This window comes from Odocoileus virginianus, chromosome 4 (assembly GCF_023699985.2).
Source record: "Odocoileus virginianus isolate 20LAN1187 ecotype Illinois chromosome 4, Ovbor_1.2, whole genome shotgun sequence".
In the NCBI taxonomy this organism is placed as follows: domain Eukaryota; kingdom Metazoa; phylum Chordata; class Mammalia; order Artiodactyla; family Cervidae; genus Odocoileus; species Odocoileus virginianus.
The window spans coordinates 73,595,209-73,621,021 of NC_069677.1; the positions used below are offsets into that span (position 1 = coordinate 73,595,209).

Here is a 25,813-nt window from a genome sequence, read left to right on the forward strand (position 1 = left end):
TATCAGGCTCCTCCATTCATGGGATTTTCCAGGCAAGAGTACTGGAATGGGGTGCCATTGCCTTCTCCATGCAGTGGTTTTACAGCCCCCCAAAATAGTCTTTCACTGTTTCCATTGTTTCCCTATTTATTTGCAGTGAAGTGATGGGACTGGATGCCATGATCTTTATTTTTTGAATGTCGAGCTTTAAACCAGCTTTTTCACTCTCTCCTTTCACCTTCATCAAGAAGCTCTTTAGCTCTTCACTTTCTGGCATTAGCGTGGGGTCATCTGCTTATCTGAGGTTAGTGATATTTTTCCCGGTAATCTGGATTCCAGCTTGTGCTTCATCCAGCTGGGCATTTTCCATGATGTACTCTGCATATAAGTTAAATAAGCAAGGTGACTATATACAGCCTTGACATACTCCTTTCCCAGTTTGGAACCAGTCCATTGTTTTATGTCCAGTTCTAACTGTTGCTTCTTGACCTGCATACAGGTTTTCCAGGAGGCAGATCAGGTGGTCTGGTATTCCTATCTCTTTAAGAATTTTCAACAGTTTGTCATGATCCACACAGTTAAAGGCCTTAGCATAGTCAATAAAACAGAAGTACATGTTTTTCTGAAATTCTCTTGCTTTTTCTGTGGTACAACAGATGTTGGCCATTTGATCTCTGGCTTCTCTGCCTTTTCTAAATCCATCATGAACATCTGGAAGTTCTTGGTTCATGTACTGTTGGAGCCTCACTTGGAGAATTTTGAGCATTACCTTGTTAGCATGTGAAATGAGTGCAATAGTGCAGTCGTTTAAACATTCTTTGGCATTGCCTTTCTTTGGGATTGGAATGAAAACTGACCTTTTCCAGTCCTGTGGCCACTGCTGAGCTTTCCATATTTGCTGGCATATTGAGTGCAGTACTTTAACAGCATCACCTTTTAGGATTTGAAATAGCTCAGATGGAATTCCTTTACCTCCACTGACTTTGTTCATAGTGATGCTTCCTAGGGCCCGCTTGACTTCACACTCCAAGATGTTTGGCTCTTGGTGATAGATTACACCGTCGTGGTTATTTGAGTCATGAAGATCTTTTTAATATAGTTCTTCTGTGTATTCTTGCCATCTCTTCCTAATATCTTCTGCTTCTGTTAGGTCCATACCATTTCTGTCCTTTATTGTGCCCATCTTCTCATGAAATGTTCCCTTAGTGTCTCTAATTTTCTTGAAGAGATCTCTAGTCTTTCCCATTCTGTTGTTTTCCTCTGTTTCTTTGCATTGTTTACTTAGGAAGTCTTTCTTATCTTTCCTTGCTTTTCTTTGGAATTCCGCGTTAAGTTGGGTATATCCTTTTCTCATTTGCCTTTTGCTTCTCTTCTTTTCTCAGTTGTTTGTAAGGCCTCTTCAGACAACCATTTTGCCTTTTTGCATTTATGCATAGATTATGAATTTTATCAAAAACTTTCTCTGCATCTATTGAGATGCTCATGTGATTTTTATTATTAAATTTTTTATTATGGTATATCACATTAAAAATTTTTTTCTGGTGATGAGAACTTTAACAGCTACTCTCCTAGCAACTTTCAAATATGCAATATGGCATTAACTATAGTCACCAGGATATACATTACATCCCTATGACTTATTTTACAAGCAAAGTTCATACCTTTTGACTACCTTCACTCAATTTGCCCATCTCCAACCCCTGCCTCTGGCAACCACCAATCTGCTCTCTGTGTCTGTGGGCTCAGGTTGTTTTGCTTAGATTCCACATATAAATGAGAGCAAATGGTATTTGTCTTTCTCTGCCTGTTTTATTTCACTTATTTCACATAGTATTCTCAAGGTCCATCCATGTCGTTGCAAGTGGCAAGATTTCTTTCTCTTTTATGGCTGAATGACATTCTATTCTATACATATAAACCACAATTTCTTTGTTCATTCATTCATGATGGACACAGGTTCTTCCCATGTTATGTGTTATTATGTAAATAATGCTGTAGTGAGCATGTGGGTGCATTTTTCTTTTTGAGATAGTACTTTTGTTTTTTTCTAGTAAATACCCAGAAGTGAAATTGTTGGATCATACAGTAGTTCTATTTTTAATTTTTGAGTAAAAATCTAAATAAAAGATAACATTTCCCAGCCCATTTTATAGATAATTGTGACTGTGTACCTAAGTTAGGGGCAATGAGAAGTTAGCTGAAGTAATTGGGTTAGACCTCCTAATTGGCTCCTTTACCAAGGTGGTGTGTGCTTCAAGTGCCCTTACTCCTTGGTCCTTAAGGTTGCCTGGATCATGGATGTAACGGCAACCATGGGTAACCTTGAATATGGAGGCCTCACGCTGAGAATGGGGAAGCGGGAAGACAGAGAAGCCTGGGTTTCTAATGACAATACCAACATGGACTCCTGTCTCTGGTTTTTTTCATGAGAGAGAATAGTAAACATATGTTCACTTAAGCCATTATGTGCAACTGAGAAGAGCCATTCTGATCCACCTCCCAGTCCTGCCATTCCTTTTATTTCCTTGAAGTTCACTAAATCAAATTGTATTATCATAGAACAAGCACCTCTTGTACCATACTACTCTTGCCAGTGCACCTCTTTCCACCCAACCCTGACAACAGCACACCCCCAGAGCTCACTCACCAAATTTACAGTTATTAATCTTGTTGTAGAGCAAACCCATGGGGATATTCCAGCCAGCGGTTCTGTCTACTGCAGTGTGGCAGGACTTCTTGCCTTTCAGATTGTTCCAGTTGAGATCAGCATCTGATGATTTAACCACAGCCACAGCAAGATACCCTACAAGAAAGACACCAAGAAAGGGAGTATTAACGCCTCTGGACTCTCCAGGGTGTCTGTCTACAGTCAAACCTAGCCATCATCCTATGGAATAAAATTATCCCAAAACATTCTTTCTCTCTTTGAAAGGGTCTTCCTAATAACTGACTGAAGGAAGATACCAGTCATTCCAGGAGGTGGAGATTAATCTGAACTTAAAAACAAAACAAAACAGTAAGAATACTTAATCATTGGAGCAATGGATGATGATGGACAACACTTCCCCAAATGCATGAAGCTACTGACATAAACCAGCAACTCACCTCCCACTGTGGAATAGCAGAGGAATGGATACAGAAGGGTACATGTAACTCCAACATTCTAAACATTAACAATTTTATTAGAAAAGAGTAGTAAATGTGCAATAAACTGTAGGTTTATTATTCTGGTCAGATGTTTTATGATAAGGAGAATAAAGATTTGCACCAAAATAAATATGCAAAGTGAAACTGTCATAATCAAGTTAGCTGCTATCATTGGCGGCAAATACATGCTGATCTTTAAAACTGGGAACAGAATATAAACTCATGATTTCAGTTCTCCAATTTAATTAATTCAGGAAATTGTTTCCAATAGAAAAGATACAAATATTTTTGCTCATGGACTAAGAATGGTTCTATTTTTGGCTAAAGAGCTTGCTTCCTAGTATGATGGGGAGAGACTGGGTTGCTGTAACTAGAAAAAGTGATGAGGACAGACTTGTACACTAATAGCTGGAAATGACCTACAGAGACTTGAGCATGGGACCCAGAGCCCAAATCTTTGATAAGATTTCCTATTTTGCTCTTGCCACATCTTTTCAGATCCACCCCAAGCCAGAGTCCTGGGTGAGAGCCAGGTTAGCCTGGGTTTCTAGGCTTAGCCCTGTCTGGGAGGCTGGGCAATTTCTTTTCTTGTTTTTTTTTTTTTTTAAAAGGAAAAAGTAATTCAGTGAGCAACATGTTTTTTATTTATTTTTTTCCCCCACAGCCTTTTTTTTTCATTTATTTTTATTAGTTGGAGGCTAATTACTTTACAACATTGCAGTGGTTTTTGTCATACATTGACATGAATTAGCCATGGATTTACTTGTATTCCCCATCCCCGTCCCCGCTCCCACCTCCCTCTCCACCCAATCCCTCTGGGTCTTCCCAGTGCACCAGGCCCGAGCACTTATCTCATGCATCCAACCTGGGCTGGTGATCTGTTTCACCCTAGATAATATACATGTTTCGATGCTGTTCTCTTCAAACATCCCACCCTCGCCTTCTCCCACAGAGTCCACAAGTCTGTTCTATACATCTGAGTCTCTTTTTCTGTTTTGCATATAGGGTTATCGCTATCATCTTTCTAAATTCCATACATATGTGTTAGTATACTGTAATGGTCTTTATCTTTCTGGCTTACTTCACTCTGTATAATGGGCTCCAGTTTCATCCATCTCATTAGAACTGATTCAAATGAATTCTTTTTAATGGCTGAGTAATATCCCATGGTGTATATGTACCACAGCTTCCTTATCCATTCATCTGCTGATGGGCATCTAGGTTGCTTCCATGTCCTGGCTATTATAAACAGTGCTGCGATATCCTCTACATAGAAAACCCTAAAGACTCTACCAGAAAATTACTAGAGCTAATCAATGAATACAGTAAAGTTGCAGGATATAAAATTAACACACAGAAATCTCTTGCATTCCTATACACTAACAATGAGAAAACAGAAAGAGAAATTAAGGAAACAATACCATTCACCATTGCAACAAAAGGAATAAAATACTTAGGAGTATATCTATCTAAAGAAACAAAAGACCTATACATAGAAAACTATAAAACACTGATGAAAGAAATCAAAGAGGACACAAATAGATGGAGAAATATACTGTGTTCATGGATTGGAAGAATCAATATTGTCAAAATGGCTATGCTACCCAAAGCAATCTATAGATTCAATGCAATCCCTATCAAGCTGCCAATGGTATTTTTCACAGAACTAGAACAAATAATTTCACAATCTGTATGAAAATACAAAAAACCTCGAATAGCCAAAGTAATTGAGAAAGAAGAATGGAACTGGAGGAATCAACCTGCCTGACTTCAGACTATACTACAAAGCCACAGTCATCAAGACAGTATGGTACTGGCACAAAGACAGAAATATAGATCAATGGAACAGAATAGAAAGCCCAGAGATAAATCCACGCACCTATAGACACCTTATCTTCGACAAAGGAGGCAAGGATATACAACAGAAAAAAGACAACCTCTTTAACAAGTGGTGCTGGGAAAACTGGTCAACCACCTGTAAAAGAATGAAACTAGAACACTTTCTAACACCATACACAAAAATAAAATGGATTAAAGATCTAAATGTAAGACCAGAAACTATAAAACTCCTAGAGGAGAACATAGGCAAAACATTCTCCGACATAAATCACAGCAGGATCCTCTATGACCCACCTCCCAGAATATTAGAAACAAAAGCAAAAATAAACAAATGGGACCTAATGAAACTTAAAAGCTTTTGCACAACAAAGGAAACTATAAGCAAGGTGAAAAAACAGCCCTCAGATTGGGAGAAAATAATAGCAAATGAAGCAACAGACAAAGGATTAATCTCAAAAATATACAAGCAACTCCTGAAGCTCAATTCCAGAAAAATAAATGACCCAATCAAAAAATGGGCCAAAGAACTAAACAGACATTTCTCCAAAGAAGACATACAGATGGCAAAAAAAAAAAACACATGAAAAGATGCTCAACATCACTCATTATCAGAGAAATGCAAATCAAAACCACAATGAGGTACCATTACATGCCAGTCAGGATGGCTGCTATCCAAAAGTCTACAAGCAATAAATGCTGGAGAGGGTGTGGAGAAAAGGGAACCCTCTTACACTGTTGGTGGGAATGCAAACTAGTACAGCCACTATGGAAAACAGTGTGGAGATTTCTTAAAAAACTGGAAATAGAACTGCCATATGACCCAGCAATCCCACTTCTGGGCATACACACTGAGGAAACCAGATCTGAAAGAGATACGTGCACCCCAATATTCATCGAGGCTGGGCAATTTCATGTCTCCAGACACCTTCCTTTGCGAGCCTCTCCCCTCAGGCCTGCCAGGCACGTCAGCAAGGTTTCTGGGCTCGTGCTAACTCTTGTTTATAACTTTGCAGGCTGCACGCAATGCAAAGCAGTGGTGGGAGGGTCTGTATTTGCTTGTTGGATGTCAGAGTCTAGACAACTTGTAATCTCTCTAAGCTGTTGTTCCTGTATGCATCACTAGAAGACGACAAGACACATCTTATAGGATTAAGTGAGAATTCCCATATGTGTGTCATGGCAAGTGTAATTATCTTGCCAATTATTCTCCTCCCATGGTTCTTTTGATTCTGAAAATTGGTCTCTTATCTCCTTTTGATTTGAATTTAAGCTTGCCTACGCTTTCCCAAAAGCAATGGGAATTTATCTTAAACTCATGAGGTTACCGATACCAACTCACCTTTTTCTGGTGTGTCCTTACAATTTCCACCCCCAGTTTCTGCAGGGGAAAAAACAAAGTCATTAAACACTCATGTATAGATTGAAAATTTTCTTCCCCATATGCAACTCAGAATTATAAGAGCCAGGAAAACTATCTACGTATTACCAATTCCCAAAAGGTCCAGGCTGTTTGGATTATGCAAACTCACTTTAGCTCCCTGGCCTCTGGAACTTAGCCCAAAATTTTAAATTTCAAGTTTCCCGCTCTATCTATCCTGTGACCATAGTGTAACTCTGCTAACTGTACTTGAATACCTGCACCAGGGCAACAGGAGAAGTGCGGACTTTGGAAGCAAGAAGACCTGCCAGGAATTCCAGCTGAGAATCTAGCTGTCCTCTGCAGAGGGGTCACTTTTAGCTAGAACTTCCCAGTGCAAAGTCTCCAACTCCCTTGTTGGAGTACAGTAAAAGGTATGGTAGAAGATTCTCATCCTTCAAGATAACAAAAGGGACTAGAGATGAGGGAGCCCAGAACCTAGCAAGTAGGAGGTGCTCAGTAAGCAAGAGCTTTATGCTCCCTGTGGCTGAATCAGGCTGTGATTTTGTCTCCTGTCTCAGGTTGTTTTCTTTAACAACCTGTCTCAGAGGCAATGAACCACTGCCCCTCCTACTTACCATAGTTCTCTGCCAGGACAGGCACCAGGCCACATTTGCCTGCTATGTAGAGGTAGCCTCCATCCAAGCTCATGGCATCAGCTTCTCCTTTCTGCAAAGACATAACATCACAGCAGGTAAAAAAGAGATCCTCTCCAGTCCCACATGCCCTTCTGGTTGTTTCCTTGAAGCAACCTTGCCAGAACAGGTCATGAAGAGACAGAAGGTGCTGGTAAAAGGACCCCCAAAGGATCAGTCAGGCAGACCTGACATAGAAAATAAAAAGTACTCCCATTTTCAACCAAACCATGATGAACTGATGATAAACTCTGGGGGATTTGCTTTGTTTCTTCAGGAACAAAGACCCACATTCAGTCCCCTTGGCCTTTCATAGGACACACTGTTCCAGGTACACTCACAACAGCTTTCTGACACCAAGAATTCTCATTTGTAAGACAAAAAAATGGAATCAGGGACATAGGGCTGTGTCTGTAGCATGGAGTGCCTCGCCCTGAATCTTGACCTCATTAGCTGAGTGCTATTTCAGTGCTTGGTCAATAAAAGATCTTTAATGAATGAGTAAAATAAGCTCAAATGAGTCAAATAAACTGAACTGTGGTGTTGGAGAAGACTCTTGAGAGTCTGTTGGACTGCAAGGAGATCCAACCAGTCCATCCTAAAGGAAATCAGTCCTGAATATTCATTGGAAGAACTGAGGCTGAAGCTGAAACTCCAATCCTTTGGCCATCTGATGTGAAGAACTGACTCATTTGAAAAGACCCTGATGCTGGGAAAGATTGAAGGCAGGAAGAGAAGAGGACAACAGAGGATGAGATGGTTGGACTTGATGGACATGAGTCTGAGCAAGCTCCAAGGGTTGGTGATAGACAAGGAGTTCCGCCTGGCATGCTGCAGTCCTTGGGGTCTCAAAGAATTGGACACAACTGAGCAACTGAACTGAACTGAACTGAACTGAATAGAGCTAATAAGCCCCAAATTTCAGAGATGCTTAATTCAATAGGACTGCCAAGCTTCCCATTAGGCCTAGAAATATACTTTTGAGGAATATACCCTAAAGGAACAATCAGATGTGTGGGAAACTATTTGGGCAAAATGTGTAAGTAGGCAAAAACATGCAAGTATTATTCATAATAGCAATGAGACAGGACCAGACTTAATAGTAAGGAAATGGCTCGATAAATTGCAGCACACCCACACTCTGGAATAACTATCAACATTAGAACATCATGTTTTCGTGGAAACAACCGTAAATGTCCATCAACAGATGAATGGATGAAGAAGATGTGGCATATATATACAATGGAATACTACTCAGCTATAAAAAGAATGAAATAATGCCATTTGCAGCAGATGGATCTAGACATTATCACATTAAGTGAAGTCATTCAGAGGAAGACAAATACCATATAATATCACTTATATGTGGAATCTAAAATATGACACAAATGAATTTATCTACAAAACAGAAACAGACTCACAGAAATAGAGGACAGACTTCCAGTTGCCAAGGTAGAGGGGGGTGGAGGAAGGATGGATTGTGAGTTTGGAATTAGCAGATGCAAACTATTATATTAATCACAGACTAGATAGGCAGTAAGTCCCGCTGTATAGCACAGAGAACTGTGCTCAGTATCCTATAATAAACCATAATGGAAAATAAAAAGAAAATTTGAGTTTAAAAAGGAGAAAAAAAGAAATGAAAGCGATAGTTCCTCATAAACTTGGTCCCCAGACAAGCCACTGTAAACAGAATAGTGTATATTCTTTCAAAAATAAACTAAAATACATTTTTAAAAATCATGTTTTCAAAGAATGAAATTTTTCTTTGAGAACACAGGAGCAAGTCATTCTCTGAAAACAAGAAAAAAGCTCCCTAGATAACTTTAGGTGAGAAAAGGGTAATAAATTGCATGCATAATATGAGCCCAGTTAACAGGATTTTCTCTGATTTATAAGGTTACAGTTACTTTTTATGTATTTTCTTATTTATAGCCTTTAGCTTTTCAACACTTCTAAAAGCAAATGTGGAATGCCCTTGTGAGCAACAAAGCTAAACTTCCACGTGTTTGCTCAGTAACATGACCTTGTCACACTTGCCATGGCATACTGTGGGTCTCAGGCACACTCACACCGAGGTCCGGCCTCCCTAAGCAGACACAGCTCAGATTGCCCTCCAGTGAGTGCTGACACTAGGAGGAAATAAGCCCTCCGGAGCCCTTCAGATTCACAAGTTCAAAGGTCCTGAGGACCCTGCGGGGACCTCACATTGAGGTCCCCCACACTGAGGGTGTCCTCACACTGAAGGTGAGGTTTCCGGGAACCCTGCTTTTTGTATAATTCCCAGGAACACTCACTCAGCCTTGGGGACAGGTAGGCAGCAGTGGCAGGCACGCTGCCCTGTGGAGGCAGGAGGGACGTACCATGATCTTGGCGATGCACTCTTCAGTGTTTTCTGCTGTTTCACACTCTATTGCCCCGACACTGAACCCACTCCACCGATCACACTTTGTCCTCTCGTGGTGACCAATTGCACACCACTTCACCTTGCACTCATCCTTTGAGGTGTCCGGGGCTAGGACATAAGCAAGAAAACCAGTGATGAAAAGAGGCCCAGATGTGGTTTGCTGGCTTTGCTGCTGTCTTCAGGAAGATGCTGGGATTTTTTAGCAATACACAAACAGATTCCATTCAAGGAATTAATCTCTTAGAAATTAAAGGCAATGACAGTCTCTTGGCTGGCTTCTTATCATTTAGATTTAACTTAAAATGACTTCTTCTGTGAAGTCCACTCTCCTCCCAACTCCAAGGCACTCTATCACTTCAGGCTGAGGTTATTTTCCCCTCATTTAGAAATAGCACTTAACCATCTGAGCAGGTGTTGTATATTTATTCATTGTTTACCATCTGTTCCCTGCAGGAGAACATAAGCTTGGCTAGGGCGAGGGCCATGCCTGTCTTGTCCTCCATGGCACCCTTAATGCCAGGCTCATGGTCAGCGCAATAAATGTTTACTGAATAAACAAACACCTACCCAACTTTCAGACTGGCTCAAGAGGCATTTTCTCAGGGAAGCTTTACCTCAATTCTTGGACCTGTTTACCTTTGTTTTCGCACTCTTGTAGAGCTGTGATATTTTGTTCTGGGTTTTTGTTTTCTTTCTGCTGAAGAAGTCTCTCATTTCAATTGATCATTCAGTGGAGTGACTATTCCTTCAACATTTGTCTTCCCCACTGGTCTGAAAGTTCTGTGACAACACAATCTAATACATTTTTGCCTCACCATTATATGCCCAGCATGTTACATAGTTTATAGCTATTAATAGTAGATGGTCAATACATGTCTGTTGAATAACTGAGTGCTCAAACACATCTCTAATGACCCAAGGAAATAATTCAGGAGAAGGACTGACCTGTCTAAAGCTCCAGCTTCACCAAGGTACATGGTGACCACAGCACTGGCTGCAGATGTGCTTGTTTGTAGCAGTTTCATTCTATTTGACTTACTTTGTACCAGACTAATTGGCTTCATTAAGTGGGTAGGGGAGCCCTGGCTTATACAAGGGAAGAAATACTGGCATCAATACAAATCTTCTTTTTGGGTGGGGGGCCTGCCTTGTGGCTTGTGGGATCTTAGTTCCCTGACCAGGGATCGAACTTGGGCTCTCTGTGGTAAAAACACAGAATCTTAACTACTTGGCCTCCAGAGAGTTTCTGATAAAAATCATTTTAAGTGTGAATTTCCTTTAATGTCCTTTGGTGATGTCCAGGTCCATCTCATGATGGCCAAAGTCATTTAGCATCCATCTAACACTGGGCTGGACAGGCAGGGCAAATGAAGGATGGTTGGGACAGGTGTTTAGTACCTGGAAAGACTCTAATCTCTAGTCCCCACCATCACCAGGTTTCCAGACTCCTAGAGCCACATGGTCCTTTCCAAATACTTACGTTTACTTTCTCTAAGATTCTGAAGAGCAGTGACATATTCATATCCCAAGTACAGCTCGAAATCCATCTTAGAAGGAATCTTTAAAAACCCATCAGCGGAGTCCTTAAATAGCAGGTCCTTCCCATGAGGGGATTGGAAGAGTTGGAAGTTGTCTGGTTTATCTTTGCCAAAATGTTCCTGTTTGTAGTAAAACACATATCTGAATGGCTACAGCAACAAGGGGTGCTGCAAAATGGGCCAAAGATTAAAACTGTGAAATTTTCAAGATACGAGGAGAGAGGGCAGTCAGACCTGCTGTTTCCCACCCAGCACCTTCTCCATTCACAGCCCTTTTGGGCCATTTAACAAATATCTGATACTCTGAACTTTTTTCTATGCCTGTCTCTCTAGCTGGATGATAGCTCACTGGGTGTAAGAAACTCAACTTCAGAGGCTGTGTGATTGCCTTGATGGACAGATGGGAGGTCTGGACAAGAGAAAATGGCTCGGTTCTGGCATTTTGCTGCTCTGGGAAAGGAAGGCTGGCTGTATGTGCAACTCCCTTTCTGTCAGGCTGAGGGACTTGGAAAAGAGACCATTTCCTTTCCAATGGAAGAGAAATGAAAGAGAGCAAGAAGGAACAGCTTCATATCACTAACCCAGAATGTAAGGGTCTGGCAGATGACAATGCAGGACTAGGCTATGTGCAATTCCAAGAAGGTTTTACTGGGTGGGTGTCTGCATGCAAGTGGATGGTGTGTGGCATGGTCCCTGCTATGTCCTGAACACAGAATGACTTCCACAGTGGCTGAGAGGGAGTGAAGGAAATGCCCCAAATCCAACCAGGGACTGCTACGCAGGAGAGAAGACAGGGGATTTGATACCTGGGCGTGATTGAGAAGTTCCCAGATCACATCCTCCTTGCCGCCCACGGTTCGAGCCACAACCGCATGGGAAGGGACCTTTGCCAAGTAGCATTCATGGTAATCATCTACAGGCTTCCGGGAGTTGTCCCCGCAGAGCAGCTCATAGTTTTTCCTGTCGTCTGGGTTAGGCAGGTTGTCTGGGGAGGGAAGCCCACATAGGTCGATGGCAGGTGCCCCCTCCTCTCCCATGCAACCTCACTGAATCAAGAACTATGTGAGCTGAGAAGCCAAGAGCAAACAGTGAAGGCCAGAAGGAAACTGACTTGCTCAAGATCCCATTGGCAGTTACAGGTCGAGAAGCTTCTGATGCCCAGTGCAGGGGTGACTGCCCACACCCCACAAGAAATTTCATCTCAGCAGGCCGACTACAGGACAAGGTCAGCCAGACCTGCTCCTGATCCTTTGCTATTGCAACACTGGCCTGGTATTCAGTAAGCTGGATGATAGGATGAGACCCAGGAGCCCAGATGGGGACCCTATGGGCACACACCTCCTCATAGGTGAACATCCCAGCATTGAGAAAGGAGGAACACACTGTGCCAACGTCTGACACCTGAGCATAAAGACAAAGAAAAGGAAGGCCCTCTGCTTGAAGGGTCTATAGATTCTTTTCCTATCACCTACCCAATACCGTTGAGTGCTTGACAAAGGCCACGTCCCCACCGCCCTCCGTCAGACACCTGTGGAGAGGAGACACATTAGGGAGATTCTTGAAGGGCAGGCCCTTCTCCTCAGGCACCAGTGTCTGACCACACCGTCCAGCCTTGGGACAAGGGTAGGACCTGGGGGAAGCCTCTGTGCAGGCCCACAGCTGAGGAAGCACCATGGGGAGCTGATCCCCAGGGCACCATGGAGATGTGGGGTGAGCTCCCAGGAACTGGAGGGCTATCACCATGTGCCCCAAAGCATCAGAAAGGTATTGAAGATATTTCAATAGTGAAAAGTGCTTTCAAACTTCTGGTGAAGGATAAAGGCATAGTGTATCTTGAGAGAGGAAAGGTGCCCTTCGCTTGCTCTAAAACTTTAGGATATAACCAAGCGAGAAGAGGGACCAAGAAATCAGCCACACGAGCTGCCTGGGCAGGGACAGAGAAAGAAGGCAGGAGAGAGGCCAGTGCACTGAGCAGGTGACACTGTTGCCATGGAGAGCAGAGGGCCGTCACCACGGAGCACCCTGGGCACCAGGGCAGTGCCTGTTGCTTCTGGCTCTGCCTAGTCCAGTGAGAAAACTCTGGGGAGACAGAAAGGGTCCCAGGAGGGGGCTTCCTTGTCAACGTCACATGAAGAGAGTGTGCCCTGGCCTGGCCTGGAGAGTCCCAGCTGTGTCACTGAGTTCCTGGGAGGGGATTAGGTACCCTGGATGCCCCTTTGCAGGCTGGTGCTACGGGTCAGGGAAGCCCCCCAGCCTGAAGACACTGGACACTTAGGAACCAGGATGGAGAAGCAGCCGGTCTCACTCACTTAAAGGCCCCTGAGTAGCCGAAGTATGGTTCGTGGTTGGAGCAGGCACACTTGTCTGTCCCTTTCCCCGCACACAGTTGACACAGTTTGGGAAATGATGACTGATCCGCACAGGGGACACAGCTGCCCGAGAAGAAGTTGGCCGCAGCTGCTCAACACAGAGACACAGAAACACAGGGCATGAGCCAGCCTGGCCAGGGGCAACTTCAGCTCCCAGTTCAGGCTCACAAGAGAGATCCAAGCAAAACCAGCATCCCCACAGTTACAGTTTGCCTTTATGAATGCGTGTTTGCACCAATCCCATGGATGGTAACCTGACAGGCTCCTCTCTTCATGGGACTTCCCAGGCAAGAGTAGTGGAATGGGTTGCCATTTCCTCCTCCAGGGGATCTTCCCGACCCAGGGATTCAACCCATGTCTCTTGAGTCTCCTGCATTAGCAGGCAGCTTCTTTACCACTAGGGCCACCTGAGAAGCCTCTCTTTAAGACTAAAGCTTTTCAAAAAGAGGCATATTTAACCCCTTCCCTCCTCCCGCCTCCCCAAAAACCAGACTGGCATAGGCCTATGTGTCCCTCTGGACTTGGCCTCCAAGACCAGATGGAGGACCCACCCGGAGAGGTGTAGGCCAAGTTCATAGCCAGCAGATGGCCATTAGGAAACTCCAGCTGAATGGGGAAATCATCAGCCACAGACATGAAAGCACCCCAGGGAAGTGGACAAAGGGCCCAGGAGCCTGAATGAAGCCCTCCATTCCCTTCCCCCAGTTCCTCAGGACAGCCTCTGGTGGGGTGTCAGGAGCTTCGAGGAAAAAAGGACTCGTGACAGCCCACAATAGCTGCTAATGCAGCAGATTTGCCCATTTAAAGCAGGTTAATCTCCCACGTCCACTCCCAGAGCCATCACACATCATCGCCTGACCATGTCTGAGTGATGCCAGTGTGGCCCGTGTGGGCATCTGAAGAAGAGATTCCTGCTGAGGGTGCTCACCCTCCTGCCCACTTACCTCTCTGAATAGATTCCTGTGGATCAGGCAATTGCTTATAAAGTTTGCCCATGGGGATGTTCCACCCAGCGGACCTGCCGAGGCCTGTGTGGCAGGACTTCTTGCCTTTGAGCTCATTCAGGTTGAATTCAGTGCCCTTCTTCACCACCGCCACAGCATAATAGAAAGTTTGCGGGTCTGCGAAGGGACAGTGTGGATGAAAGACTCTCAAACGGCCCACCAGAGAAGCACTGTTCATTACTACTGGGCTCCTGAGCAGGGCAGGGTTACCCAGAGGTAACATTTATGATGGATTGGGTCCTAAAGAGGACTGGAAAAGCCTTCCTAGGCTTACAGGGGAAAGGAGGGACCACAGAAGAGACATTTGTATTAACCCTCCAGGCACACCCAGGTTCAAGGAAGCTATGTGCACACATGCCCCAATGCTCTTGCCTACCTTGGCCTTGCAGGGAGTGTCTGCCTGTACCTACCAAACGAGTCTCCCCCTGGAAGCTGAAACTGTGAGAGGCCACATTGCTAACTTTCCTCTTAGTATTTTTGTTCCTCACACAGACCCAGGAACAGTTGAGTTGCTCTCAGATGAGATCCAAGGCTGTGGGGGCTCCAGGTACCTGCTCCTGTGTAGTCCCTCCCCTGCATGTGGTTCTTGGAGAATTCCTCTTTATTCTAAACCCCAATGGTTCAGTTCATTGTACACAGCCTGCCTAGGAGGTCAGCATCATGAGCACCAGTCCTCAACTAGCCCAAAGCTCCCAGAGACCTTGAGTTGTATCTATGGTTGTTGACAGGGCCCCTCATTCCCCACTCACTCCCCAATGGGGAAAGCTCATAAGTAGCTAATCTCCATTACCTGCCTGAATGAGACAAGACCCAGTATCTACCAGGAGAGATCAAGGGCTACTAATTACTTTCTGGGTCTGAGGGAGAACTTACTCTCTTTTGTCCCATGGAACTCTGCCACTACAGGCTTCAGGTTGTTGGGCTTCAGGCCTGCCTCATACACCAAACCTCCATCCAGTGTCACAGCATCTGCTTCGTTATTCTGAAAGAGAACAGACCAGAGTTCAGTGAAGCCCTTACTTCCAAGAAAGGCCCACCTATACTTGGGTATGTGGAAGTGACTGGTAGTGCTTCTCAGATCTGAGGCCAGATGAACCCTCAGCTTGCTCAGACCTTGTGTAACACCACGGGCTTCAGTTAACTCTGCTTCCCTGGTGAGAGGTTTTGGCCATCATTTTCCTTATTCCTGCAAAGATGGAATGAATCATTTTTCTCTTTTTCCTGGTGAGGAGTCCAGCTACTGGCCCAGAAAACTATTGTGATTTTCAAAATTGACCTAACTTACAGAGGCTTTGCCAGCAGGCCTCTTGGGGGAAAGCTCCAACACCAGACTGGGTGCACAGTCCATTCACTACAGGCTCTGAAGGAGCTGCAGTCAAGGACTCCAGTCTCTCTGCCTAGCCATGATTTTGCACATATTTATATTTCAAGTTCAGGTCCAACCTCTTTATCTTGGGCCTTCTGCTGAGATTGTCCTCAGATGTCTCTGTGGAGAACTTTCAGTGGAGAAGAGGAGACGTGAAGACATCCTTCCCCACTGCAGTTCAGTACTCAGTACTTTTCCTTCCTGTCCTGGGTCCATATAACCAGAGGAGTCTTTTGTTCAGGGACCGGAGCTTTCTCTGGCTTTAACTTCATGCTTATACTCTAAGCTGACTGTTTAATGCTCATTATGAGCATTAATGAGTGTTTAGTTCCATTATGGCTGACTGTTCATTTAATCAACTACTCAGACATTATTGTCCAACTCAGCTCCATCTTACACACTAAAAAATAGAGGCAGAGAAAGTTTAAATCACCTCCCCAGACCCCATAACAAGTAAGTCATATAGCTAGGATTTGAATCCACACAGTGTGGGTTTATTTCTTCCATTACACTGTTACTTTCTGGGTTTTGTTTTGCTTTGTTTTGTTTTGTTTTTTTTGCTTTGTTTTGTTTTTAGTTTTTGCTTTTACAAATTCTCTTCTTTAAACCAATATTTCATTTGAAGTATTACAGATACCATCCCACTAGGTCTAGAATTTATTTTCTCTCAAAGTGAGATGCACCATCTTTATATAGACACTTCATAACATATTTTTATTGCTTCAAACATCTTTAATCAAAATGACTTTTCTTGAATTCCTTGCTAGTACTCCATAAATAAATAGTTCTTATGAATTAAATTACAAAGGAGAAACTGTAGCTCCACAGTCTGCATCATGTTATAGGTAAACAAGAAGAAAATAGTATTTAAAAGTGAAATAAAATAATAATGTAAGCCAAAATATATATTTGTCTAGCTGAAACTTTTCTTTCAATGGTTGGAGTTGTTTTTGTTGTTTTATTGTAATAAAATAATGTAACATAAAGCTTATCATTTAACCATTTTTAAATGTACATTTCAGTACCATTAAACACATGCATGTTGGTGAAGGGCTCTTTTATTCCACAACTAGACCCCTTATATGAAGCAATCTTTATGGCTTTCTTGGTATCCCAAAGGTAGGTGAAACCTCCAGAGACTTTCCTCACCCACCCCACCCACCACAGAATAAAAATAAATGAGTAAAAAAAACCAGAGGTTTTCTTAAAGCTGTCAGGTTGGGGCTTTCTAGGCCCAGACACCAGTATCTTGGGCAGGAATCACTGGGGCCTTGGGGGCTCAGAAATCAAGAAGCCAAGGCCTAACTCATGTGGCCCTAACTCCACGAGGGCCAGGGAACCTGAACCCCCAGGAAGGTGGAGGATTAACATCAAGCATGACTTCCCAAGTGCAGATAACCAAACCCAAAAGAAGGGAAGCCACGATGCATGGGCATCAACAGGAGCAGCAGAGTTGGCCCACAAGGACTGTGGAGTTTGGAATGGTCAGAAACAATGGAGAAGAGCTATATATGTGCTTTATGTACAAACTGAAGGCCATAATCACAGAGATAAGCATAGAAAATGAGATTATCAGGAATAAAAAGAAAAATTAACTCATACTTCTGGAAGTAAAAAATGTAACCATTGAAATTTGAAAAGTGAATGAATAGGCAATAAGTTGATAAAACAGATTAAAATTGAGAATTAGGGAACTGAAAGTTATATCTGAATAACTCATTTTGGATGAATTTGGTGCCCATCTGTGCCAAAAAGAGGGACAGAGACAGAAGCTATGAAAGAGGGATTAAAAGATATGGAAGCTAGATTAAAGAAAGCCTAACATGTGTCTTCTTGGAATTTTAGAATTAAAAAAAGAAAGAAACAGAAGAAAGGCAGTACTTTTCCAGACCTCCTGAAAGACATGATTCCACAGATCCAACATACTCTAAGCAAGATAAGTACCAAGATTCCCACAACTGGAAATATCATAGTGAATCTAGGGAACATCATCAACCAAGGACTCGAAAAGTTATCCAGTGAGATGATTAAAGGAGAAACAGGATGATACCAGACTTCTCAATGAGTACAATGGAAGTCAGGAAACAATGGAAATATTTTAAAATAGTGTAAAAACATCAAACTAGAATTATACATTCAGCAAAATTACCATTCAAGAATAAAGGGGAGACTGGCATTTGCAGAGAAAACAAGCAAGCAACAGAGAGAGTTTAATACCAAGAAATTGACTCTAAAGTACCACCAAAAGAACACATTTCAAAAGCAAACATCCCAGAAGGATGATTAGAAATATAAGAAGGAATAGTAGCAAGTTCCCTGGTGGTCTAGTGGTTAGGATTTGGCCCTTTCACCGTCATGACCTGAGTTCCATTCCTGGTTTTGTTGTTTTCATTGCTAAATCATGTTCGACTCTTTTTGACCCCATGAACAGCTACAGCCCGCCAGGCTCCTCTGTACATGGAATTTTCCAGGAAAGAATACTGGACTGGATTGCCATTTCCTTCTCCAGGGGATCTTCCCCACTCAGAGCTCAAACTTGCATCTCCTGAATTGGCAGGCAGATTCTTTACCACTGAGCCACCAGGGAAGCCCCAATCCCTGGTTGGGGAACTGAGATCCCACAAGTCACACACCATAGCCGAATTTTTTTTAAAGCTTAAAAAAAAAAGAAGAAGAAATGGTAAATAGATTAAATGGCAAAAATGTAGATAAATCCAAATTTTTCTCTGTGTCTTCCTCCCTCTTTCTGAACTTTTGGGCACATACACAAACTTACACTGATGATGCTGTGAAAGTGCTGCACTCAAAATGCCAGCAAATTTGGAAAATTCAGCAGTGGCCACAGGACTGGAAATGGTCAGCTTTCACTCCAGTCGCAAAGAAAGGCGATGCCAAAGAATGTTCAACTATCACACAATTGCACTCATCTCACACACTAGGTAAAGTAATGCTCAAAATTCTCCAAGACGGGCTTCAACAATATGTGAACCATGAACTTCCAAATGTTCAAGCTGGATTTAGAAAAGGCAGAGGAACCAGAGATCAAATTGCCAACATCTGCTGGATCATCAAAAAAGCAAGAGGGTTCCAAAAAAACATCTATTTCTGCCTTATTGGCTCTGCCAAAACCTTTGACTGTGTGGATCACAACAAACCATGGAAAATTCTTAAAGAGATGGGAATACCAGACCACCTGACCTGCCTCTTGAGAAACCTGTATGCAGGTCAGGAAGCAACAGTTAGAAATGGACAACAGTTAGAACTGGAACAACAGACTGGTTCCAAATAGGAAAAGGAGTACGTAAAGGCTGTATATTGTCACCCTGCTTACTTAACTTATATGCAGAGTACATCATGAGAAACACTGGGCTGGATGAAGCACAAGCTGGAATCAAGATTTCCAGGAGAAATATCAATAACCTCAGATATGCAGATGACACCACCCTTATGACAGAGAGTGAAGAAGAACTAAAGAGCCTCTTGATGAAAGTGAAAGAGGGGAGTAAAAAAGTTGGCTTAAAGCTCAACATTCAGAAAACTGAGATCATGGCATCCGATCCCATGACTTCATGGCAAATAGACAGGGAAACAGTGGAAATAGTGGCAGGCTTTATATTTGGGGCTTCCAAATCACTGCAGATGGTGATTGCAGCCGTGAAATTAAAAGATGCTTGCTCCTTGGAAAGAAAGTTATGACTAACCTAGACAGCATATTAAAAAGCAGAGACATTACTTTGCCAACAAAGGTCCATCTAGTCAAGGCTATGGTTTTTCCAGTAGTCATGTATGGATGTGAGAGTTGGACTATAAAGAAAACCGAGCACTGAAGGATTGATGCTTTTGAACTGTGGTGTTGGAGAAGACTCTTGAGAGTCCCTTGGACTGCAAGGAGATCCAACCAGTCCATCCTAAAGGAGATCAGTCCTGGGTATTCATTGGAAGGACTGATGTTGAAGCTGAAACTCCAATACTGTGGCCACCTGATGCGAAGAACTGACTCCTTGGAAAATACCCTGATGCTGAGAAAGATTGAAGGCGGGAAGAGAAGGGGACGACAGAGGATGAGATGGCATCTCAATGGACACGCGTTTGGGTAAACTCCGGGAGTTGATGATGGACAGGGAGGCCTGGCATGCTGTAGTCCGTGGGGTCGGAAAGAGTCGGACATGACTGAGTGACTGAACTGAACTGAACAAACTTACACATGCATAACACACATACTTAGCTATATAATATGTATGTATACTGTCAAGAAATACATGAAGTATCTACATTCCAGGGTTAGTTAAGAAAAGACAGACATAAAATATCAATATAGTCCAGAGTTCTCTTTCTGTTTCAGAAAGAGGTGGGGGTTGATTATTTTACTGTTAACACCTTGTTAAGCTGAAATTATACAGTAAAAATTTAAGGGATGTCATTAAAGAATATAAACAAATTGCTTAAATTTACTTCCAATGGGGGAAAGGTGGAATAAAGGGAACACAATCCAAATGAACACACACATGTGCAAACAATTTTTAAAAATCAGAAATATGGGGGAAAGGAGGACTATGAGAAATCAAAAAGTAACATGACAGAAATAAGTACAAATTTATCATTAATGAAAGCAATAATTTATTAATGGTTTAAATTTACCACACAAAACAAATGAGATTACCAGATTTCATTAATAAACAAAATCCCCAGCAACATACCATTTTCATAAGACACATCTGAAGGATAATCACACAGAAAGTTGAAAATAAAGGAATGGAAAGAGACATAGAAGGACAATCCTAGTTAAAAGAAAGTTAATGTAGTATGCTAATATCAGAAAAATAAACTAGTTAAAAAGCACTGCCAGAGACAGTGATTAATTTATAATGATAAAATATCAAATTCACCAAGAGTTATATGGATTATTCTTTCATATACGGCTGGTGACAGTGGAAATTTGAATAACCACATTGCATTTGCTTAAAAACCCAAATACATTTGGCATTGTTTTTGAAGTCAAATACTCACACATCCCATGGCACAGAAAATCTGTTTGTATGTATATATTACAGAGAAACTAGTAATACTTGTGTACCAGGAGATTTGTGTAAAAATATTCCTCAAACCCTGATTAGAATAACAAAAAACTAGAAAAAATCCAAATGCCTAATGACCAGAAAAGAAAAAATAAATTGTGGTATACTAACACAATGGACTTTTGCAGAGCTCTGAAAATGAATGAACAATAGCTGTATTCAACAACATGGGTGAAATCCTAGTATAACATTGAGGAGGAAAAAGCAAGTATGAGAAGCCAACACATAGTAATGACGTGTTTATAAAATATTTTAAGAAGCAAAACTATGCAATCATCCACAAATACCTATACAAGTCTAAATAAAAAGCAAGAAAGTTTTGGGATTCTGTTTGCACTGGATAGGGAAATACATGGATAGTTCTAAGCAGGGTCAGAGGGTTACACTGCCCCAAGTGATGAAGTTCCTGTAGAATCCATGCTGCCACACAGTAGCCCTAAAAGTCAGCTTCTGGCAATGGTGAAGTTTTGAGAATCTCTGGTAGGTTTGTGGATAGTATTATTTCATATTATTAATGTATTTTAAAACAAAGAGGGGTATGCATATACCAAATCTGAAAGTAAGTCATAAATCAAAAGTTATAATTAAGCCTAGATAGTAACTGAGGTTCAGTACACACACACACAACAGACCAGTTATTTATACAAAAACACTGATTCCTTCAGTTAATCATGCTCCATCTGACTGAGTCTATGTATACTCCCCAACTCCTTCCAGTCTCCTGCTTGCTCTGCTCCAGTCACCCTAGCTTCCCTACAGAAAATCAAACAAGTCCAGCTCTCCCCTGTCTCAGGCCCTTTGCACCTGCTCTGGCTCACTACCTGACATATTTAACCTGTAGCTTTTGGCAGGCTTACCCATACTTATCCCTGAGGTCTCAGATTCATTGCTCCCTCTCAGAGAGATTGCCATTGACACCCAGACCAGAACAAGTTTCCTCTGAAAGTTCTGTTTCTTTTCCTCCATTGTACATCACATAATTTGAAATTTCATGTCTACTTGTTTGCATGTTTTTCTTCTCTCCTGACTGGACTGTAAGCTACTCAAGAATCAGGACCATGTGTGCTTAAAGTCACCGCTACAGCCCCATTGCCCAGCATAGGGTCTGACCCATGTTCAGATGAGTAGGAACAATGTTGAACAAGTATTTTGGAAAACCTAGAACAAAAGGATCAGCCATAATCTTCAATCACGACAATGTATTCCTCTTCTTTGTGTGTATCATTCATCTACTTCTTTTGATGCATCAGGAACCTCCAAAATAGTGTTACATGGTCATTTTGAGAGCATGGATTTCTTCTCTGACTTCAGAGAACTTAGTGGGTCAAAAATAGTCCCCTTTTAGAGTATGCTATATTTTCCTTTAAGCCATTAAAGATGACTGCTTCTATTTTCAGTTCTAAAATGATTTTACTAGCACCAGGGGCTGACTGTTCCGCACACCAGTCCCCTACCTGTGAGTACAGAATCATTCCAAATGACAGGGAAGAGAAAGAATGGATTTTCTTCCACTCTCTTTTAAGCGGCAGTGACTTACCATGATAGCCTTGATGCAATCCATGTGTGAGGTTTTCTTCACACAGGAGACAAAAGGACCAGTCTCAAAGACACGAAGCATGTTTTCACGAAAACTGGCACACTTACTGGCCTCATGAGTTGAAATTGTGCACCATCTCACAGTTCTCTCGGGGTCCGCCAGACACAGCCCTAGGGGAGAGAGGCCAGAGGACCCTGTGTCAGTGGGAAGGACAGCAGCAGCCTCTGGAGGGTCATGGAGGCTACTTCCTCTCCATTCTCTCCTGTTCACCCCACTCCTGTCCATGAACAACAAGGGCAGAGGTTCCACTGCTTTCTGAGTCTGGAGACAAGTGACAAGTATCCTAATGGCCTCTTAGTTTCCCACTGACCAGCATGTGCTGATCAGAGGGATGCTGGCTTGACCGTTAGCTCTCAATTGGCGACAACAACCTGCTCCTCTGTGTTCTCTGAGCCTCCTTTCACCTCATGACATGTGGCCTGCCTTGGAATACAAGCTTCCACATACACGGGGGATTTTTAATTATATCAAGCTGTTGGTTCAATGCTATAACTCTGGGAAGCCAGCAGGGTAGGAATCACATTTTCTAGTAATTAGTATCTTTCAGAAAAGATGCTTTAGAGTGCTTTAGATACTAAAGAGTGATGCTTTATCCAAGGTTACCTAGCCTCTTAATAGCTAAGTGGTCTAGAAATCAGGTCTCCAGACTTTGGTCTCTGCCCAGATAACAAAAGAAGATAACATTCTGAGTTGTTTTCCATCTGCTTGGCCAGAAGAAAGGGGTAAATGATTGATGAGGCAATGAATTTGCCTGCGATGCTCATCTGTCATCCTCTGTTTTAGGAAAAACTAGAAACTCTACATAGTCAACGTTTCTCTGTTTCCAATGACCCCTCCTTCAATTTCCACAATTAGGCCTTTGAACTGTCACTAGGAGAAGCTAAAGCCAGCTGTGTCTGTGAAAATCAATCACCATGGCTGCAGATGTGTTGTTCCCATGATATGAGCATTTGGCACTCTCCCCAAAGCCCTCTGTCATCTCCACTCTATGGATCAACAGCACAGGGCTAACTCAAAGCTGATAAATATCTATGATGCACAAAGCAGGAGATGGGGAGGGAATGGTTCTCCAGGATAGAAAAAGAGGAGCCACAGGAAATTTACTCCCCAATCACCCTTGACCCCAGCTCCACCCATGGGGTATCGAACCAGGCAACAAGGGGTCAGTGGCAGACTTCCCCAAAACCACTCCTCCAGACCCTCCCCAAACCATCCCTCCTGAGGTCCCAAAGACAGGTGTTTGTCCTCAGTCATGCATTTACCTTCCACAGCCTTGTGAGATCCTCTGAGGTTGGGAGGGGGGAGGGTAAAGGTGAGTAAAGTGGGTGGACTCTCAAGGGCTAACTTTTTCAATAGAGTCAAGTAACTAAACACAGAAGGCTCCAAAGGTAAGATAAAGGCACCACGAGTGGCCAGCAGAAGTTAGAGGACAAAGCGGGCCCAACAGCTACAAGCTGCGAAACACAGATGTGTGTAGCAAGGTCCACTCCACCAGTGCCTGGATCTGTGGCCTTACTTACTTCCATGGGACCCTCCCAGGCCAAGCTACACTACCCTTCAAGGTTTGGCTTCAAACCCCATGCTCGGGACCCTTCGACAGACCTGTCTCATTAGTGAGGCACGGTCAGCACCAAGGGCACCCATGGGACATCAGACTGTCAGTGGGGGTGGGACCAGCTATGGGAAGGCCTTGATGGCCATCCTAAGCAGTTTGGACTTATTTGAGGCCGCAACAAAGGGATTTGATAAACCTGGATGGGAGCGCCCTAATTTACTGTATTCCGCTACCACGAGATTTACTGGGTACGAGGAGAAAGGAAGGAGAGAGTGAAAAGGTGGTAGAGGCACCAGCAAGTCCGGAAGGTGCGCGCAGGCGCAGAGCTGTCCCCGAGGCAGTGCTGAAGCAGGTGCGAGGGTGCGGAGGGGAGAAGCGAAGGAAAGGTCCCAGGCTTCCAGCTCCAGCGCGGAGCCCAGGGAAGGTGCAGGGGGCTCCGAGACGCAGGGGGCGCCAGGGCCGGCGACGTTGAGGGCCTTCCCAGCGGCCACACTCACCCAGAACCGCGCAGGCTAACAGAGCGCGGACAGCGGGCCTCATCTTCCCCGGTCTGTGACGCGGAGCGCAGAGCACAGACCGACCGGCTTCTGCGTTGCCTCTCTGCGCCCGGCGCCCCTATATCTCCCGCGGGGCTGGCCGAGCACAATCCTTGACCCCTTGTGTTTGCTCAGCCCGGTTGCCCAATCGCCCCTCATCCCTCCCCCTTCATTCCGCGCCCAGGCTGATCACATTTCCTGACCTCTGGAACAGACCCGTGGGTGGAATCCAACAAAAAAGTGCTGATTGGAAGGGAATGAAAGACAAATCAGCCCGTTGTTAATGTGTGCTTGCTCTGTACCAGGAGCAGAGCTGCAGCCGGCTGGTGTGGGGGGTGGCTCTGCTTCTGAATCCTGGGGAGCCAGAACTGGTCCTCAATCAATCTCTGTGTTCATTCCATAGAGGAGGGAAGCCGACTGCCCCAAAGGCGGACTAGAATAGGTGGAAGACAGGCAGAGAGACCTTCCTGAGAGAGGGTGTGAGAGAATAAGCTGATCACAAGTCAAAGACAACAGATTCATCCTTTTTCACTTGTTTCCAGGTATATCCAGAAACCCTGCTCCTTCTTGGGCCCTTAAAACCCCAAGGACCAGTTTTTGTCCCCGTGTACCCTCCTGAGCACAGGATCCTAGACAGGTAACCTTCCTCCCCTTCATGTAGACTGCTGAGCACCTTGACTAGGGACAGATTCACAGGACAGACATCTCTCTCACAAGGAGCTGTCCAGGCGTGTGATCAAGACTCTGTGAACTCAGGGCAAGAGACTCATGAACACAACGAAAGGGACCCAGGAGAGGATGTGGTCTGATCTCAATCCCCTGTTTCATCCCCAGCTCCCTCCAAAAAAGTGGTCTCCAAAACATTTTGATCACCCATCCTTATCAGGAAAAATAGTAAAGCTGTACATTCCATATATATACTTAAAACTAACATCATGTTTATTTCAATCATGAAAGTAATAGAAAAAATTTAAACTATGGGAAAAATGAAATATTCATTTAAAAATGTCTATTTGCCTTATATACAATGAAAAATATCTCAAAGCAAAATATACACTTAGGGAGAGAGTAAGGTTCCTGATAGTTGTTGTAAATCCATATTCCAGGGGATCATCAAGATAATTTTAGGGTTTTCTTAAGTTACTTAAGAAAGCTACTTATCCAACTTGATCAAATGGTCATTGTTATTGGTTTTATTTACACTAATTTACACCAGGCTTAGAAGATATGTCAGTAGTGCCATTTTAACTCACTTATGTTTTTGATTTCAGAATCATCTTCTAGTTTCTTTGCAGAAATCTTTCTAAGGCACTTGTGCATCTTGTGAGATCTGATGAGTTAAATCACAT

The 25,813-nt window shown here is 43.2% G+C and overlaps 1 protein-coding gene across 2 annotated transcripts in view; it reads right to left on the reverse strand.

Annotated features, from left to right (window-relative positions):
• Positions 1 to 24,564, reverse strand: part of TF (transferrin) — a 41,051-nt gene extending 16,487 nt beyond the window's left edge. The window contains exons 1-12 of one of the 2 annotated variants that reach the window (XM_070466726.1): positions 24,426 to 24,564; positions 22,314 to 22,483; positions 15,209 to 15,317; positions 14,276 to 14,452; positions 13,272 to 13,419; positions 12,435 to 12,490; positions 11,769 to 11,947; positions 10,905 to 11,082; positions 9,381 to 9,532; positions 6,961 to 7,051; positions 6,305 to 6,343; positions 2,627 to 2,782 (exon numbers count right to left, since the gene is read on the reverse strand). In XM_070466726.1, coding sequence (XP_070322827.1) covers positions 2,627 to 2,782; positions 6,305 to 6,343; positions 6,961 to 7,051; positions 9,381 to 9,532; positions 10,905 to 11,082; positions 11,769 to 11,947; positions 12,435 to 12,490; positions 13,272 to 13,419; positions 14,276 to 14,452; positions 15,209 to 15,317; positions 22,314 to 22,483; positions 24,426 to 24,468 — 1,498 coding nt within the window. In that variant the 5' untranslated portion in view covers positions 24,469 to 24,564. The remainder of the gene's footprint in view (positions 1 to 2,626; positions 2,783 to 6,304; positions 6,344 to 6,960; positions 7,052 to 9,380; positions 9,533 to 10,904; positions 11,083 to 11,768; positions 11,948 to 12,434; positions 12,491 to 13,271; positions 13,420 to 14,275; positions 14,453 to 15,208; positions 15,318 to 22,313; positions 22,484 to 24,425) is intronic. The other variant, XM_070466725.1, reaches the window with a different exon arrangement.
• Between the last annotated feature and the right edge of the window lie 1,249 nt (positions 24,565 to 25,813).